Below are 16,320 nucleotides of genomic sequence, written 5' to 3' on the forward strand. Positions count from 1 at the left end.
ACTAAGAATAAACCGGATGGTTTAGAGTTTCTAATGATTAACCATGATAATTAGTAAATAAAAGAACACGTTTAATCACGTGGTATTAAACACCAATCAGAGAAGCACATGAAAAAGTGACGTAACACTTCGCGAAACGCCATGTTGTAGCTGTCAATTTCATATAAAGTGAACAGGTTATTTCGAGTTTCAGCAATTATTGTTAAATTAATACAGTTCGTCTTTAATTTAATCTTGAAAGGCGGGTATAATTTGCCACGGAATCAAGATTTTACGAACAAACAGCAGTAATTTGACGTCGTTATGCTCGGCAAATTTTGTGCAATGAACACCGACTTTTGTTTATCGAAATTCCACAATGTCAAAACTTATATGTAAATATTATGTGAAGATAAAACTAAGTCTCATTTACTTAGCATTTACCAGTCAGAGAGTCACATCTACTTATTGTGGAATGTCAATACTTAACCAATTTTGAGGTTAGAGAATACAAAGTTTTACATTTTATAGGTTATGTCTTTTACCAAAAATTTATAATTAGATATATCAAATTGTGTTTAATACTTACATCAATCAAAATGATCTTCACAGAAATTGTGGAATCAGTTACTTCGTATTTGTTTAATGTTTGGAACGTATATGAATAATTTGTTTAGCGTTTTTATCCTTGTACTTTTATATTGATGCACTATAAAGATTTATAATACACGGAATTCATTATTCATGAACAAACACGGGCTGTTTCGCGAGGTGTGATGTCATTCAAGTTGCCATGACAATGTTGGCCTTTTTCGAGGTCAATTTCATATCGAAAAACTCAAAATATTAATGTAAAAGACCTATTTTTCTCGAAATATATTTTTGGGGTGAAATAGAAGCTAAGCTATAGTTTTAAACTAATTTACAAATTTTTTCAAATAGCCTATTACCGTGATAATGGTTTTGCTTTTTTTGCAAAACCAAAACCAGCTTTAGGTCGACAAGACAAAGGCCAAAATCGAATAGGAGCAAGACCAAGGCCTAGTGCTGCAAGACTTAAGGAAACCAAGTCCTAACATGCAATACCCTTGCACATGTTTTGCGGTCCATAATTCTAGAGTCGATATTTTTTTCAAAAATTAATGGATAAAAGCATCAACTTATCCTTGGTTGTTCACGCAATAGATGTTCGAGAAGAATAGGAATATTGGACTTAAAACTTTGTTTTAGAAACTGTATCGAATTGGATTAACTTTCTCCCATTTACAAAGCCAACTTAAGAGGTTGACTTAAAACCTGACAAATAATCTCAAAAACAGGCAAACTCCACTTAAATAATAAATTTTGGTCACTAACTCACTATTAAAATAATTTTGAAAGTCTGTAAAAAAGATTATATGTGAAATCATCCTCTATGATATAGGACATTTCGATCTGCTTCGATTTTGGTTACCAATTTAAACCCGGTCTTGTATTTGCTCATCACTAGAATAGCAGCCTGAATGTAATAAAAATTTACCCTCAATCTCTGAAGACAATAACTTGGCAAACATATAATCAAGACTTTCGTCTTGTATTGTCCATTTAAGCAGCCTTTAATCTGATTTATCCACGCATGACTTTCTAATTTGTTTCTAGAAACGAAAATATATAAACCTCGTTACCTTACTAAAAATAATTTGTAATAATAAGACAATAAATTATATAAATAATATAATTATAAATAATAATTATTAAAATACATTTACGCATTTTTTTCTATATTATTAATAACATCAGCAAGAACTTTCTGCCTTCGCCGATTCTGGATAATCAAAAGGACACGGAAAAGATTGTTCATAATCCGTATTATACATCTGTGCTCTTATAAAAGCTTCCTTATCCTCAGGTTCCGGATAAACCGTAGCCATGCACTGTTGGTAAGAATGTTCGACTAATTTAGTTGCGATCTTCACTGAAACTTCCAAAATATTTTCTATTGGAGGAAAAATTCTTCCTACGTTTAGATCTTCCTCAGTTACCAAGTCAGCTAAGGCTTGTGCCGTTGTTAGGAAATGCTCGTCGTTGTAATGAGGAATACCTCCTGCGACACCTGCTAATCCGATGCCGGGGAAGACGTAAGAATTATTTGATTGGCCAGTGATATACGTTTTCCCTTCATATTGGACTGGCGGAAAGGGGCTGCCGCTGGCATATATAACTTGTCCCTACAAAAAGTGAACACATATTTCCAATATAATCTACTTTAGAAAAGAATTGCTTGCATGGTAAATAGCTGAAAAGTCAATTAAAAACTGATAATAAAAGTTTAACTTTCAAATCATATATCCACAACGTCAAATCCGACTATACTTGTAGTTTGGCTAGTCCTCGCCACACAGATTTCTCATTGACGCTTCAAAAACATTTAAATTACGTGCTGTGACTGAATGCCTATAGAAAATAGCCCGTGAGAACGATTCGAGTGCTGTACAAACTAATTTCTGATCCTATTAGCAATATTATTAAAACAAAGCTGCCATTGGCGGTGTACAGAATATCCGAAGCAGCGATAATTGAAAGTCATGTACCTTGTCTTGTTCACAAAAATATAACTTGGGATAGAAAAGGAAAACTCTCGCGTGAATTAAAGCCTACTAGCTAATCGCTGCTGCTAGTATATTTAGAATTAAGAGATCGACAATTCTGTTAAATTTAGTTATTGCATTTATATCCGATATAAACCTTGTACATTAAGGGCCGATCATCACTTAAATGCTGTTCACAGTGTGTTCTCGATTCTTATTCTTAAGTGTAAAATACATTCTCCTTCTGATTCGCTCTATTTCCATTTGTGATCGTTTGGCAATTTTGTTTGCATTTATTCAAACACACGTCCATTCACCTGACTCTTTGGATTCTAGTTTTCCGTAACCCAATCTCGTCGTTTTTTCTTCTCTTTTTTCTTCACGTTGCTTAAAATATCTTGCATTTCTTTGTATTTTACGTTTTAGTTCTTATTCTTTTTTTTTTCATTTCACTCGCAATCCGTTTACTATCAAATTATTGATTTTACACTGCTTCTATTAGCTGCGTGATATTCTTTTTTATTTTTTTGTATTTCTCCTTCAATTTTTTCATACTTTCATTATATTTTTATTATAGAATATCCTTCCCGTCCTCCATATATGCTATTTCTTCCTCTACGATTTGGTGTTCTTTTGATTATTTTACTTCTTGTAAAAAAGTCTCGAAATTATTTATCTTTTTCTTTCAAAACTTCTTCTACGGCTCTGCTTCCTCTCTATTCTCTCCGCTCATCCTTTTTCTGCATCCGCCGTTCAGAGTAGACCCTTATATTAAATCAAAACCCACGAGATACGAACTGACCCAACGATTCGGAGTTTTTTATTTAACTTTCTAATACAATTTGCAATACTGTTCGGAATTTAAAAGTGACTTCTGTTTGGTCTTGATTTTACTCTTCATTAACCTTTATTCACTTTAACACTATTGCAGGATTTCTCATCAATATACTAAGATTTTGCTATTATGATATGTTTTTCGTTTTTATTCGACTTTTATCTTCAAAATATCCTACCAAATTTGGAATTTATTGTTGGTTTAATATCAACTTTATCTTCCTTTTATCAAAGCTACGTTGCCAAATTCCGTTTTAAGGATAAAACTCACGTCAAAAAAGAGAGTTTTGTACAGAAACTATTGAAACAAAATGCAACAAATGCAATTTTTTTTCTGTATAATTGTCTATACGAAATTATTCTGATCTCTTATTGTAGTTCCCATTAGACTGAATTATATCTTTTGATATAACAACAATTACCTTCGCTGGAATTTTTCGGTTTTGGGAACCATTTGCAAAAGCTGTTAAAAAATATTCCTATGGCATTACCGTGCATCTTATTCGTAATTTCAAATTTGTTCTAATAATTCTTTAATGATTACACGATATAAATTCTAATTAGTTTTACAATATTTTGCCTCAGAGATGTGATGAAGTTAATTATACGTAAAGAAAATGTAAGAGGTTTTAGTTAACATGAAACTTACTTTTGTTTCTTTATACGCTTGCTCCGGAGTGCATTCTGCTTTTTCTGTTGGATTACTTAAAGCGAAAACAATAGGTCGTTTATGATTTTTCGCCATCTCTTGTAGAATTTCAGGTGTGAAAGCACCACCGACAGCTGCTGCCCCAATTAATATCGAAGGCTTTATTTCTCTGACGATTTCATTAAGTTTCTAAAATATTTAACTAACTATAATGTATTCTGAAAATATCAAAGTCAAGGGTTCAATAACAACAATGTTGAGTATACCTTCATTGGTTTATGCTCTTTAGCAAACTCTGCTTTCTGACTTTGTATTGGCTCCTTACGCCCTTTACAAATTAATCCTTGGGAATCGATAAGCCATATTTTTTTCCTTGCTTCCTCCGGAGATGCTCCACTGGCAACCTGAAGAAGTTCGTATTCTTCCATTTATATTACATACATTACATAAATACAATTCGGTAAAAGTCCGTTATATGCCCACAACTCTACTACAACTAAATTTTAAGTACAATTTTAATATAAAGTTTTACCATTTAAACTGTATGTGGAAAAAATTTTTTTCTATATGTAGACTAATATTTCGCTCGATCACCGAAAACTGAATCACCCTAATCCACACTGTGGGTGTTAAATAATTGAAAAGACACAATTTCAATCACACACTATATAAATTTCACAAAAAACACACTTAAAGTGAAATAATTACTGAGGTGGGGATACTTAAATCTCACGACAAGCTTTCGTGCCATAAAAATTATATAAAGATAGGTTTATAATGTTCGTATTATAAGCAATTATCTAACCCAACCCAATCTAGTCTAACCTAACATAACCTAAACCAATCATAAGCTAACAACCCGTTAAAACTCATCAGCCAAACTTTCAGATTCCAAGAATTTCACGTTACCTTTTGATTAGAGACTAATTTTTGTTTATTGATTAATAGCAAAAAGTAATCGATTTCATACTTCTGTTTTGTTTTTTATATTTTTGTATAGGAGGGCATATAACGGATTATTGGACCTGAAATTGTATAGATTGTTCAGAGAAAATGATCTTAGCAAATTGGTACTCAAAACTTTGCAAGTACTACGAAGACGTAAAATGAATGAGAAAGTTGTTGAAACCTAGGTAGTACCACTACTACCTTTTGTAAACCTGTAATACCCCCTCTGATATATAAGATTAAAATTGTACAACGTAGAACATTTCATCATCCTCTTTTATAAAGTACTAAGAAGTGTAGTCAAGTAACTGGAAGAAAACGTTGCTTAGACGGAAACGTTTCTGAGGGTTGAATACATCTTTGTCACGTGTACCAACCATTGTAGGTTCAACCAGTTGGAAACATAAGGAAGTGAAATAAAAGATCGTTTATTAAAACTTCTTCTTCTTCCTGCTGTGTATAGGCATCATTGCCTGTTTTTCTTCACGTCATTGCCTCTGCTCAGTCACCTGGGAGGTTGTCACTCCATCTTTTCCTAGGTCTTCCAATGCTTCTTTGTCCTGCTGGTGATTTGTCCCTTGATATTTTCCCAATTCGTTCTTCCGTCATGCGGTCAATGTGCTCATTCCATTTTATCTTTCTATCCAGTACCCAGTCATTGATATTATCTATCCCGCATGTTCGTCTTATGTTTTCACTCCTTTCTCTATCCAGTAGTGTTCTTCCCGCTATTCTTCGAACTATTTTCATTTCTGTAGTCTCCAATATCCGTTTCGTTTTAGAGGTCTCAGGTCGGGTCTCTGCTGCATAGGATAATATAGGTCTGATTGCGGTCTTGTAAATGCGGGCTTTTGCTTCAGTTCGAATGTATTTGTCATTTAGGTATGCTGCTGCTCTTGAGGCTCTTGTAGCTTGGTTTCTTACTTCCGTCTCCACGTCCCCGTGTCCAGATATTTCGATTCCCAGATATTTAAATTTCATTTTCTGGTGTATTATTTTGTTATCCACCACAAGCTTACATCTGATCAGTGTCTTGGAAGTAACCATTGATTTTGTCTTTGCCGCTGATATTATCATATTAAATTTTTTTGCTGTTTTGTTAAATTGGTACAGTAGCCTTTGCAGATCGTCCTCGTTCTCCGCCAACAGTACCGCATTGTCTGCATAGCACAGGATTTTGACTTCTTTATTTCCCATTTTGTATCCTCTTAGTTTGCGTACTTGTTTTATGATTTCATCCATCACTATGTTAAATAGCAGCGGACTGAGAGAGTCCCCTTGTCTAATGCCCCTATTAAAACTGTGGTACATTTTGTGAAAGAAGCTTAAGATTTTCAAATCAAAGATAAATCACTTGGTTGTGTGTTATGCCATTTGATTCACAACGTGGTAAGCCATTCATTCCTTTGGCAGAAAAACCAGGAAAGGACTGAACAAGCAATTTATAGGACACAAAATATTTAAAAGGGTGAAGTTATATAATTCTATACCATACACAATAAATGTCAATAAATAAAGATCTTAATCCCATCAAACTTGTTTGGGCGCCCTTTAGAGAATACGTTGAAAATAATGACATTTCCGATGATGTTAATAATGATTTAGTGAATTCTGAGAGTGAAAACAGCGAGCTCGGTCATATATTACACGTTGCAGTTCATTATAATTCAAATATTAGCTCATGATTTAGTCCCAAAAAAAATCTTTTTAATATATAGAAGAACATCTTCCAAGTATTATTTTGGTAAGGAATATTTTAGTAGTGTTTCTCTAACCATCTCAAGGGTTGAACTTTGGAGTTGAGGGAAAGCTAAATTACTTTTCATATCTGCATTCTACAATTTCGAACTAATGTTTAAACCTTCGACATTTTATAAAATTATAAATATTTGTGAATCAGTATCTTCATAACATCTCATTAAGAGGTAAAAAGTTTTTGACACATTAAAAGAAAATAAAAACCAATACATTCGATTTTGAGCTATTGAAATCTATGTTATGTAGAATTTCTAACGGATTTATCTATACTGTGGTCTTCATTCTTTATTTGCGATTGTCAGAGGCGATTAATCTTACCAATAAACATCTTTATCATTGAACATGCTCAAACAAGACGCTATATCAAAATATTCAAATCGCGTTCATTAATAAATAAAAAGAGAAACCAGAAGGATTATGAAAGATTAGAAATAGACACCGATCATCTTAAGTTTTTTAATACAAAGGAAATCACAAAAGACTACAACGAAGATAACCATTATATCTAAAATAATATGAAGATGAGGCTTTTTTGACCTTTTAGAACAATAGCGATAACAACTGAGCAGTTTTGAATCTGGTACTGCATGTAATCATTACGTTTCGCTTGTATACTAACCATTGCTTGTACGCATAACTGTGCAATACCAATATTAGCCTCTCCGGCCCCTTGGAACAATATTGTGTGATCAGAAAACTTATTTTTAGTAATTTTCAAAGCTGAAAGTATCCCCGCTACAGTGACACTAGCCGTTCCCTGGATATCATCGTTGAATGTACAATATTTATCTTTATATTTATCCAGAAATCTAAACGCGTTAGAATTGCCAAAATCTTCGAACTGCAATAATGTATTTTGACCCCATCTTTGAACAACAGCAGACATAAATTCGTCTACAAATTCATCGTATTCGGGACCTCTGTGACGTTTTTCTCTGAGACCAACGTAAAAGGGATCTTTTAAAAAAGCTTGATTGTTTGTTCCACAATCGAGCGTAACCGGCAAGCATTGGTGTGGTTTTATACCAGCTGCAAGAAAAAAATGGCTTCCAATTACAATTTATCAAGAAATATATAAAAAAAAGTTACCCAATGCTGTATATAAGCATAATTTTCCAATTGGTATACCCATGCCACAAGCACCCAAGTCTCCAAGTCCCAATATTCTTTCTCCATCGGTAAATACAATAACTCTTACATCGTGTTCAGGCCAATTCTTCAAAATATCATACACGTGTCCTCTATCGTGAATTGTAATATACATACCCCTAGGGAATCTGTATATTTTACTCCAATTTACACAAGCTGCTCCCACAGTAGGAGTATATAACAAAGGTAAGCATTCCTTTACGTATTTCCTGACAAAAGCATAGAAAAGTTTTTCATTGCGTTGCATTAAATCGATAAGCCACATGTATTTATCCAAGGGTTCTTTAAGACAATCTAAATTCATCTTAACCTTGTTAATTTGTTCCTCTTGTGTTTTGATTACTGGCGGTAACAATCCGTGTATTCCAAGTATTTGCCGCTCTTCTAGAGAAAACGCCAAACCTTTGTTTAGATTACCGTTTCTCAATCTCTCTACAAAAATATTGAAATTACATCCAAAGTAGAATTTAAATAAGTTTGGTATACGAAAAAAATCGAATGGCATAGAGAAAGAAAAGAGAATTGATGAATAAGTACTCATAAACATGATAGAAACAAGAATGGAATGATCAAAGACATAAATATACTAAAAATTGAGAACAAATGGATGGAGAAAAAATAATGAATAAAAATTCGTTGCTCTAATTATATATGAACGTGTATCTTCTCAATTTCATATGTTGTCTTACCTAATCCGGAAACTAAAGGATACATACAATGATCTCCATGATTCAAACCTGGTTGCCCAAGTCTATCTTTTTCTAACGAACGCTTATTTTCGTCGCGAGAGGCATCGGCCAAGGCTCTGCTATGATCCAAACCTCTACTTTTGCTCGCTATTGAAGCATACCTACAAATAATGTACCAATTTTTCCTACTATTTTGAAACACACGTGGGTGATTGTATATTGTTATGTTTCTCGCACTATATTTTGGAATTACAATGGTACACAGCCACAACATTTTAGGAGCATCAACTCAGAAACAATCAATTTTTTATCGTTTTTGCTATAATTTCGTTATTAAAATAGCAGTATTTTTTTTAAAGATATATTCGCGAATATTTGACATTGATGATTTTTTGAAACCAGGCTACTTTATCTAGTGGTGAGGCAATTACATAGTAAATAGTACATAGATGTAACTTTAGGAATGTCAGAATTGACGTGTGAAAAACTGTTGTTACCTTTTGGGAATTATTGTGATATCTCTTCTACCGTATTTGTTATCAGTATGACGAGAAGTTCGCTACGAGAAAATGTTTTAGTCAGTGAAGATAATATTACACTGGTTTACTCGTTTTTACTTTTTTATATGCTCCGAAATAAACATGTTAACCTACTTTCCTTAAGCGGTACACAGAATGATGTTCATAAATCTAAATGAAATTGTAATAACGCACACAATTATCGCGCTTGTACGTGCTCTAACTTAGGAAGTTAACCAACTTTATACTTTTTACGCACTGATTGTCGCTTAATGTCAAAAACATAACCTCACTTATCTAATGTAGTTTGTAGGTACAAAAACCATGATTGAAAGGCTGAAGAAAAGTGCATATATGTAATACTTCTATATGAATAGTTTTTAAAAGTGAAAGGTGTTTCGACCATAGAGATATTACAGATAGAGTAGGCATGCTATAGGCGCCCATACAAGTGGGAGCGTCTGGCCGATAGAAAGAGAGAGAATAATTTAAGTATTGCTGTCTCTGTCTAATGGCGCATGCGCGTTGATTAGATTTCGTGTCAGAACATGAATTGAAACAGAATAAGATCTGTTGATAAACGAAATCTAGTGCAATGAAAACAATTGTATATTTTCCAAATAATATTCAATAAAAATAGGTTGAGCTAATTTACAAATCATTAGGCTAAGCCTCTCAGCTCACAAGTTTTTTTAAGTACTTCACACTACGTATATACATGAATGTACGGTGGCCGAGGTGTCCAGATCTCAACCTTTAGATTTTGCTTTTCTCGGTTCGTTCGATTCCCGCAAATGCAATTTTTTTAAAAATTTTTTTATGCTAATATATTTATAGGAATATTGTTTTGAGAGAATTTTTTGGTATTCTTTTATATTTTATTTGTGAAATTAATTTTGTAAGGCTAATTAATTATCATTATAACTGAAAATTTATTCCTATTGTATCAATCAAAATTTTTTATTGCATTCCATTAAGTCAACATTATTTATCAGTAGTGCACGTAATTTGAAGAATAAATTCAGTTTATCAGTACGTAAACAAAATGGAATACTCTGAAAGACCAAAACTCAATTAGAATTAAATACAACACTTTATTTAACAAAATAAAGTAAATTTACTTCTGGCTTTTCAATAAAATCTTTTTAATTGCGTATGATAGATTCGATTATATTATATTTCAAATCGTAAGTCATGCACATCAGCTATTTTTTGCTACTCAATAAAATTTAATATATTCAATTTTTCAAAAAGCTTGTGTTTACTTAAAACTGTAAGTTCCTTCATAAAATATTTGTCAGCAATAAATCAAAACAACATTTTTGCTAACTACTTTTTGAATTGCTTATTCGGACTTACTTATGAAAACTGCGACTTTTATCTCCAGGTATTGGCTCTTTTTTGCAGAGAACATTGGTAAGGCATATTCGACACCAAATGTTTAATAATCTTTATCACATTATTTACACTGGGCAAATATAATATTTATTTACAGACGTACAGGTTACGTACGCACTTTACCGTTGACCGTTGAATCAGAGACACGCATGCGCAGTACGCAACAAAAGAAAGGGACAGAAATACATAAATGATTCTTCTCTCTTTTCATTCGCAAAACGCTCTCACTTGTAGGCATACCTACTCTATTGGTAATATCTCTATGGTTTCGACTAAGTGAAACAAATAGTGTATCGTTCTCTCTCTCCTCAGGGCGCTTTAGTTAGTTCTGCGCATCTTTTGCGCGTATGAAGCATCTGTAGTATAGATAAAATGTCACGAACGAGAGCGAAAATGAATTCTGTCGGCACCGTAGCGTAGAGACGTTTTTTCCTATAAGAACTGTCCATATTGGAGTATTACGTATATGGGAATTTTTACGTGCTCATGAGTGTTTATATAACAAACAGTAGACTGGATACCAGAATATTAAAATTTGGCTGAATATAGAAAATAATTTTCCCATTTCAAAATTCCATGACAAAAACTAGTGATTAACTTTCAGATCTAATCGACATTCAAGTTTTTTTATTGAAGGTTTTTTTAAGTCTCTGCTCAATGAGTTCAAACGTTAACCATATAAATCCCTATTCATACCACTGTACAACTGTAGATATTTCTATTCAAATTAAAGTGTCTCAACAACCAACGTCGTATCAACTGTCGCTTTGTATATAACTGGTGACGCAAAAAGAACGCATAAACTTTGAGTTGAGTAGTTGGAAAAGCGTAACCGAAGAGCGGGGCTGGGCTGGTTGTGTTGTCCAGTTTTAGTAGTAATGGCGCAGTAGATCGTGACGCATCGCGTTTTCGCTGTTGAACATTTCTTCAAAAGTAATGCTTCTGTTATTACTGTTCAACTTCTTTTCCGTACAGAGCTCTATATTCGACGAAATGTTTCGATACTTGATCAAAACACAATACTTCGTCTGGTTGTCCTCGCACTGCGCGAACTCCATAAAGTGCCATCTGTCTGAAGTAATCAGTTTACTACAAACAGTGCATTCCAATGAACAAAGTCATAAATTGGATAATCTAAACATTGTATTCATGTAAGTCCATTTTGTATGTAATCAAAATAAAGCAAATTATACTGGTTTGAAATTCATGCGTTCTTTTTGCGCCATTTTGTATTTCTCTACACGTTTCATACAGTAAAGTAAATATATACTACATTATAAATAATTCAGAATCGTTGATCACCGTTCAAAGCTCTTTATATACATGCACAATTAAGGTTATGTTTATTAGCGTCATGTTCGCATTCATTCTGTGCAGATTTCAATTCGGGGTGTATTTTCAACATTCTTGAACATCTAGAGCGCGTCATGTTTACGTTCATTTTGTCCACCGTTTTAAACCTAAAAGTGATAGCATTCTCATTGTAGACTCTTTATTATTTGGGTTTTCTTACGGTGAACCAAGATAAAAAAGGAGTACCACATGAGTTTTGTGAAAGTTGTAATTTTTTTACTAAACTGATTAGCTGGAAACAACTTCTACCTTCCGCTTGGATCCCCAGTGTTTTGGAGGGATTCTAACCAGCCATAATATATTAGAAGATGACAATGAAGTTGAATCAATTTCTAGTCATTCGATAAATTTATTACAGAAACAGAAGTAAGTTTAACTTGAAATTTTTTAAAAGAGAACAGGATTATTTTTATTGAACTGATATCCCTCCATTTTTTTAAGCAATAAATCAAAACTATAATTTAACAAAATGGCGCTTATTCGTTGATTCTTCGAAATACAGTCTGAAAGGTGTTTTATTGCACAACAGGAATATGAACAGGAATAAGGACACGCAATAAATTATATAATAATCAAATTAATAAGGTATGAAGAACATCAATAGAAATGTCTGTAATAAAAACTATAAAAACTATAAAAATAAGGCCAAAATTTGTCATTTTTAATAATTTTGTTATTGTTTATACCAAGTTTTAGAAATAAATAAATAAAAAGAACTTTCAGCTGGTATATAAAAATAATCAAATAGAATCAATTAAAAATATCCAAAACAATTATTTCAATTCTTTTGTTATATTTGAAACTCTCTGTATAATTCGCACACATTTCATATCACTTTACTCACCTTATCACTTTCTAAGTAGTAAATAAATGTCATTATGTGATTATTTCCACTTATGTTTGTCGCTCTTTGTGTGGACGAAACTATACCTACTTACTACAAATTAAAAAAAAACACAAACACAAAAATTCATAACAATTGGTACCACCCTCTCCTACCCCTAAAAAGTCAGTTCTTCTGTCGACGAGAAGGTCATCGTTCCTACCCGAGTACCTGACACCCTCTCGATCACGTCGCCAAAGCCACATGTGAATAATGTGAGTGTTTCTTTCTATTTCTTTATTGTTGCTTACAGGTTACGAGCATATTTTAAATTAAAAATGATAAGAAGATTTAGACGTTTCTCAAATTATAATCACTGTAATATCAACTTATCTTCCAAACGGGATTTACATCCATAAATGGGAGAGTTAAATTTGAATTTGATTCCATGCACGCAGAGAGGTTCATATCATTTTAATTCCGATAACTTTCACTATAGAATTGTATGTTCTTGTTTACCGCATGCAAAGATATTCATTCTATCAGACAGCAGAACAGCCCAGCACTTGACTTATAAAATTGAATCACAGCTAGTATGGGAAGATACTCATGCACTAAACTAATTGGAAGTAAACACCAAAACTACTCGATTGGAGTGCCCAACAATGAACAATCTGAAGGGCGAGGGACAACTCCTTTCATGGGACCACAACTTTCTATAGGTTTCCCAAATTACCATTGAGACAAAATCTTAAAAAAGTGGGAAAACAAGAGGCTTTCAGAAACATGGAAATAATTCTTTCTCATTTTACTAACTGGATCCAAAAGCAAAAGCAGAAGCGAGCTAAAGAGAATTACTGATGATTTGATCAAAGAGCACTGTCATCGGAGAAACTCTCGACAACTCTTGGCGTTTCTGCAAGGAACCAAAGGAGACAGCTAAATAATTCATCTATGAGTGCAAGGCTGTCCATCGACCAAGGCTAAGATACACCTACATTTACGCTTCTTTTATATGTATATATTTTAAAAAGTCTAGAATGTGAGATGGCTTTAATTGTCAGAGGTCTTCTATTTCAAGCGCTTCCAGGTGTAGTGCACTGGAGTTTCTTAGTGTTTTACACTTCGAGATAATGTGGATAGAGGTTTCGTCCTCTGTGCAACAAAATCTGCACGCCGCATTATCTGTTAGGTCTAGCGTCTTCGAGTGTTTGTTAAGGCGACAGTGCCTCGATAGAACCCCTGTTAGTATTGGTAGATTTTTAATACTTACGCTTCTTAAAACCAGTAGAAGCAAACCGCATAGGCCCCAAAGAGAAGCTCACTTAGAAAAACTGGTGAACACAATATATCAATAGGTCAAAGTGTTAGTGAGGTCGATTCAAAGCTATTTACCCTAATTATTCTAATCTAATGTTTTTCTTTAAAAAGAAACTAAATACGAGACTCAAATTTGTGAATGAATGAAGATCCCGTTGCCAAACGTAGGTTTCACAACAATAACCTGCATCTTATCAAGAAACAGCAAGAGAAACTGATAAAATCATTATAACAGAACTCAAGAGTGTAGAAGAGTTGGAGATAGACATCACGCAAGATAATTGAAAAGGTCTAAAAAAAATTCGTCAGCTGATGCTTTCAAATTCTGGAATAGTACTCCAGAATGCTATAGTAAGATGAAGAATCTGGTATATAGAATGATTCGAGTCGACATATTCCTGTGAGTAAGCGTTCGCTTTCATGAATATAATTAAAAGTGAAACCAAAATTCATTAACGAAAACAAATCTAGAGTTATGCTTGAAACTTCAAACAACAATTTCACAGTCAAATATAACCAAATATGCACAGCAGATGTTTCCATTGATTTACTATCCATATTTCTGTTTTCAAATGAATAAATATTATTCAGTATTCAAAGCCGTTTATTTTGAAAATCAAATCCAATATATATGAATATATGAAGAAATTTGGAAAAGTTTTCTCTCAATTTGCTAGGATATAGTTTGAGAAGCTTTGATCTTAATTAATTCTAAAAACGTCATAAAATTTTACATGAAAAAATTGATAAGAAATTTGTTGAAAATGATAAAAAGTATGTTCGTAATTTATTTATATGTAAACCATCTATGACAATTCATCTACTTTCAAAAAATCTCGCAAATTTTTTCCAGTTCTTTATATAGAGTTTTCAAAATTAATAAATTTCATAGGTGGTTCGCTTTTGCGGTTTGAAAATGTTTAAGTTCCCAATTTAGTGTTTTAATATAATTGGAAGTAAATTAAAATTCTTTTTAGTAATAAAAATCACTCCTAATCCTGACAAGATTCAATTATTATTTTATTAAAATTAATTTGGGGACTCGAATACGATTATTTGTCTGCTAATTTAAGCATGCGTATTTTTTGATTTATTCAACACTCTCCATTTCTGTTGTCTAATGTTCAATATTGTTTGCTTCTGTAAGTAGTAGACTTGTTTATTTTTTATTCCTAACTAAATATATCGAATGGAGGAACGGTAAAGACGCGTAGAAAATGAATAACCGCTAAAAACCACTTAACTCCCAAGGTTTGAGAACGAATTTGAAACTTATGTTTTTATTAAATTGGCATGTAATCAATATTTACGATTCTTGATCTTTTCCTAAAAGCAACAATAGTTGTTTTGAATACACTAAGCACTTTTCTTTTACGTAAGAAATTTCTGTTTTTTTTTGCTTTTTCGACTTTATACTTCTATTTAAAGAAGTTGTATGAGGAAATTATTAATCTTCACTACATATTATTAAAATTCATAGTTTGAAGAAAGTTTTGGGAAAGTTTTTAGCTAGATACATGCATTAGTAGAAAAATACAGTGACTAAAAGTTGAGCGCGGCTGCTTATTTCGTTTTGAAAGAAGCTGCCAACCAGTATAAGTTCATATCATTTTCAAGCGTTATGACGTCCGTGCTGTAGATTTTCTGCGGTTTGCCGACGATAGGGAAAAACACAGCCGCAGCTTTTTCAAAAAATAAAACACAAAAAGAGAAGGACCGTTATTACTTGAAAGCTATCTGTTCGATTTTTTCTAGACAAAAGTCCTAAATCTCCACTTATCCGCCTCCAAAATCCGCCACAACCCTGCAGAGGAAAAGTTCATATATCAGGGCCTACACCGTCCTCTAATTAAAATTTCCATTATCCTACCAAACTCTATTCAAGTCTCTCTCTATCGTTATGATAACGTGACAATCCAAAATAAAAAGTACGACGAGGCAAGTACGGTAAGGAGGTAATAAAATCGATATTTCTGGAATAGTACAATGCCCTAAGGCATAAAAATAGTAAAACTTCGGAACCCAGGGCCAGTTATTGAATCTTTGTAACAAGTGTTAGATTGCATTATTAAAACGTCAAATAAAAAAGTTTAAAAAAATGGCCGATCTCGATTACAACAATTTTTAACAACAATTTACTGAAAAATGAAAGGTGGAAGGGGGAAAAAGTATTTATATTAAAAAATTTAATTTTATACGCAATAAATTATATTTGCAGAGTAACTTCATTGTCAATTTATTAAACTGTCAAACAAAATAATGATTTATACACATTATTATATCATTGTTCATTATTGTCGTCGTCGTCGTCGATCTCATTGATGTAGATGTGGTG

At 32.9% G+C, this 16,320-nt stretch overlaps 2 protein-coding genes across 2 annotated transcripts in view; one reads left to right on the forward strand and one right to left on the reverse strand.

Moving 5' to 3' along the window:
• LOC130442349 (solute carrier family 35 member F3) overlaps positions 1 to 16,320 on the forward strand; it is an 80,328-nt gene that overhangs the window by 55,098 nt on the left and 8,910 nt on the right. The window lies entirely within an intron of this gene.
• Positions 1,755 to 11,557, reverse strand: LOC130443626 (NADP-dependent malic enzyme-like). Its single transcript, XM_056778415.1, has 7 exons — positions 11,442 to 11,557; positions 8,574 to 8,734; positions 7,825 to 8,316; positions 7,355 to 7,764; positions 4,296 to 4,433; positions 4,030 to 4,218; positions 1,755 to 2,186 (listed from the first exon to the last, which is right to left on the reverse strand). The coding sequence occupies exons 1-7, from the start codon at positions 11,555 to 11,557 to the stop codon at positions 1,755 to 1,757; spliced, it is 1,938 nt and encodes a 645-aa protein (XP_056634393.1).

Source organism: Diorhabda sublineata, chromosome 4 (assembly GCF_026230105.1).
Source record: "Diorhabda sublineata isolate icDioSubl1.1 chromosome 4, icDioSubl1.1, whole genome shotgun sequence".
NCBI classification, from domain to species: Eukaryota; Metazoa; Arthropoda; class Insecta; order Coleoptera; family Chrysomelidae; genus Diorhabda; species Diorhabda sublineata.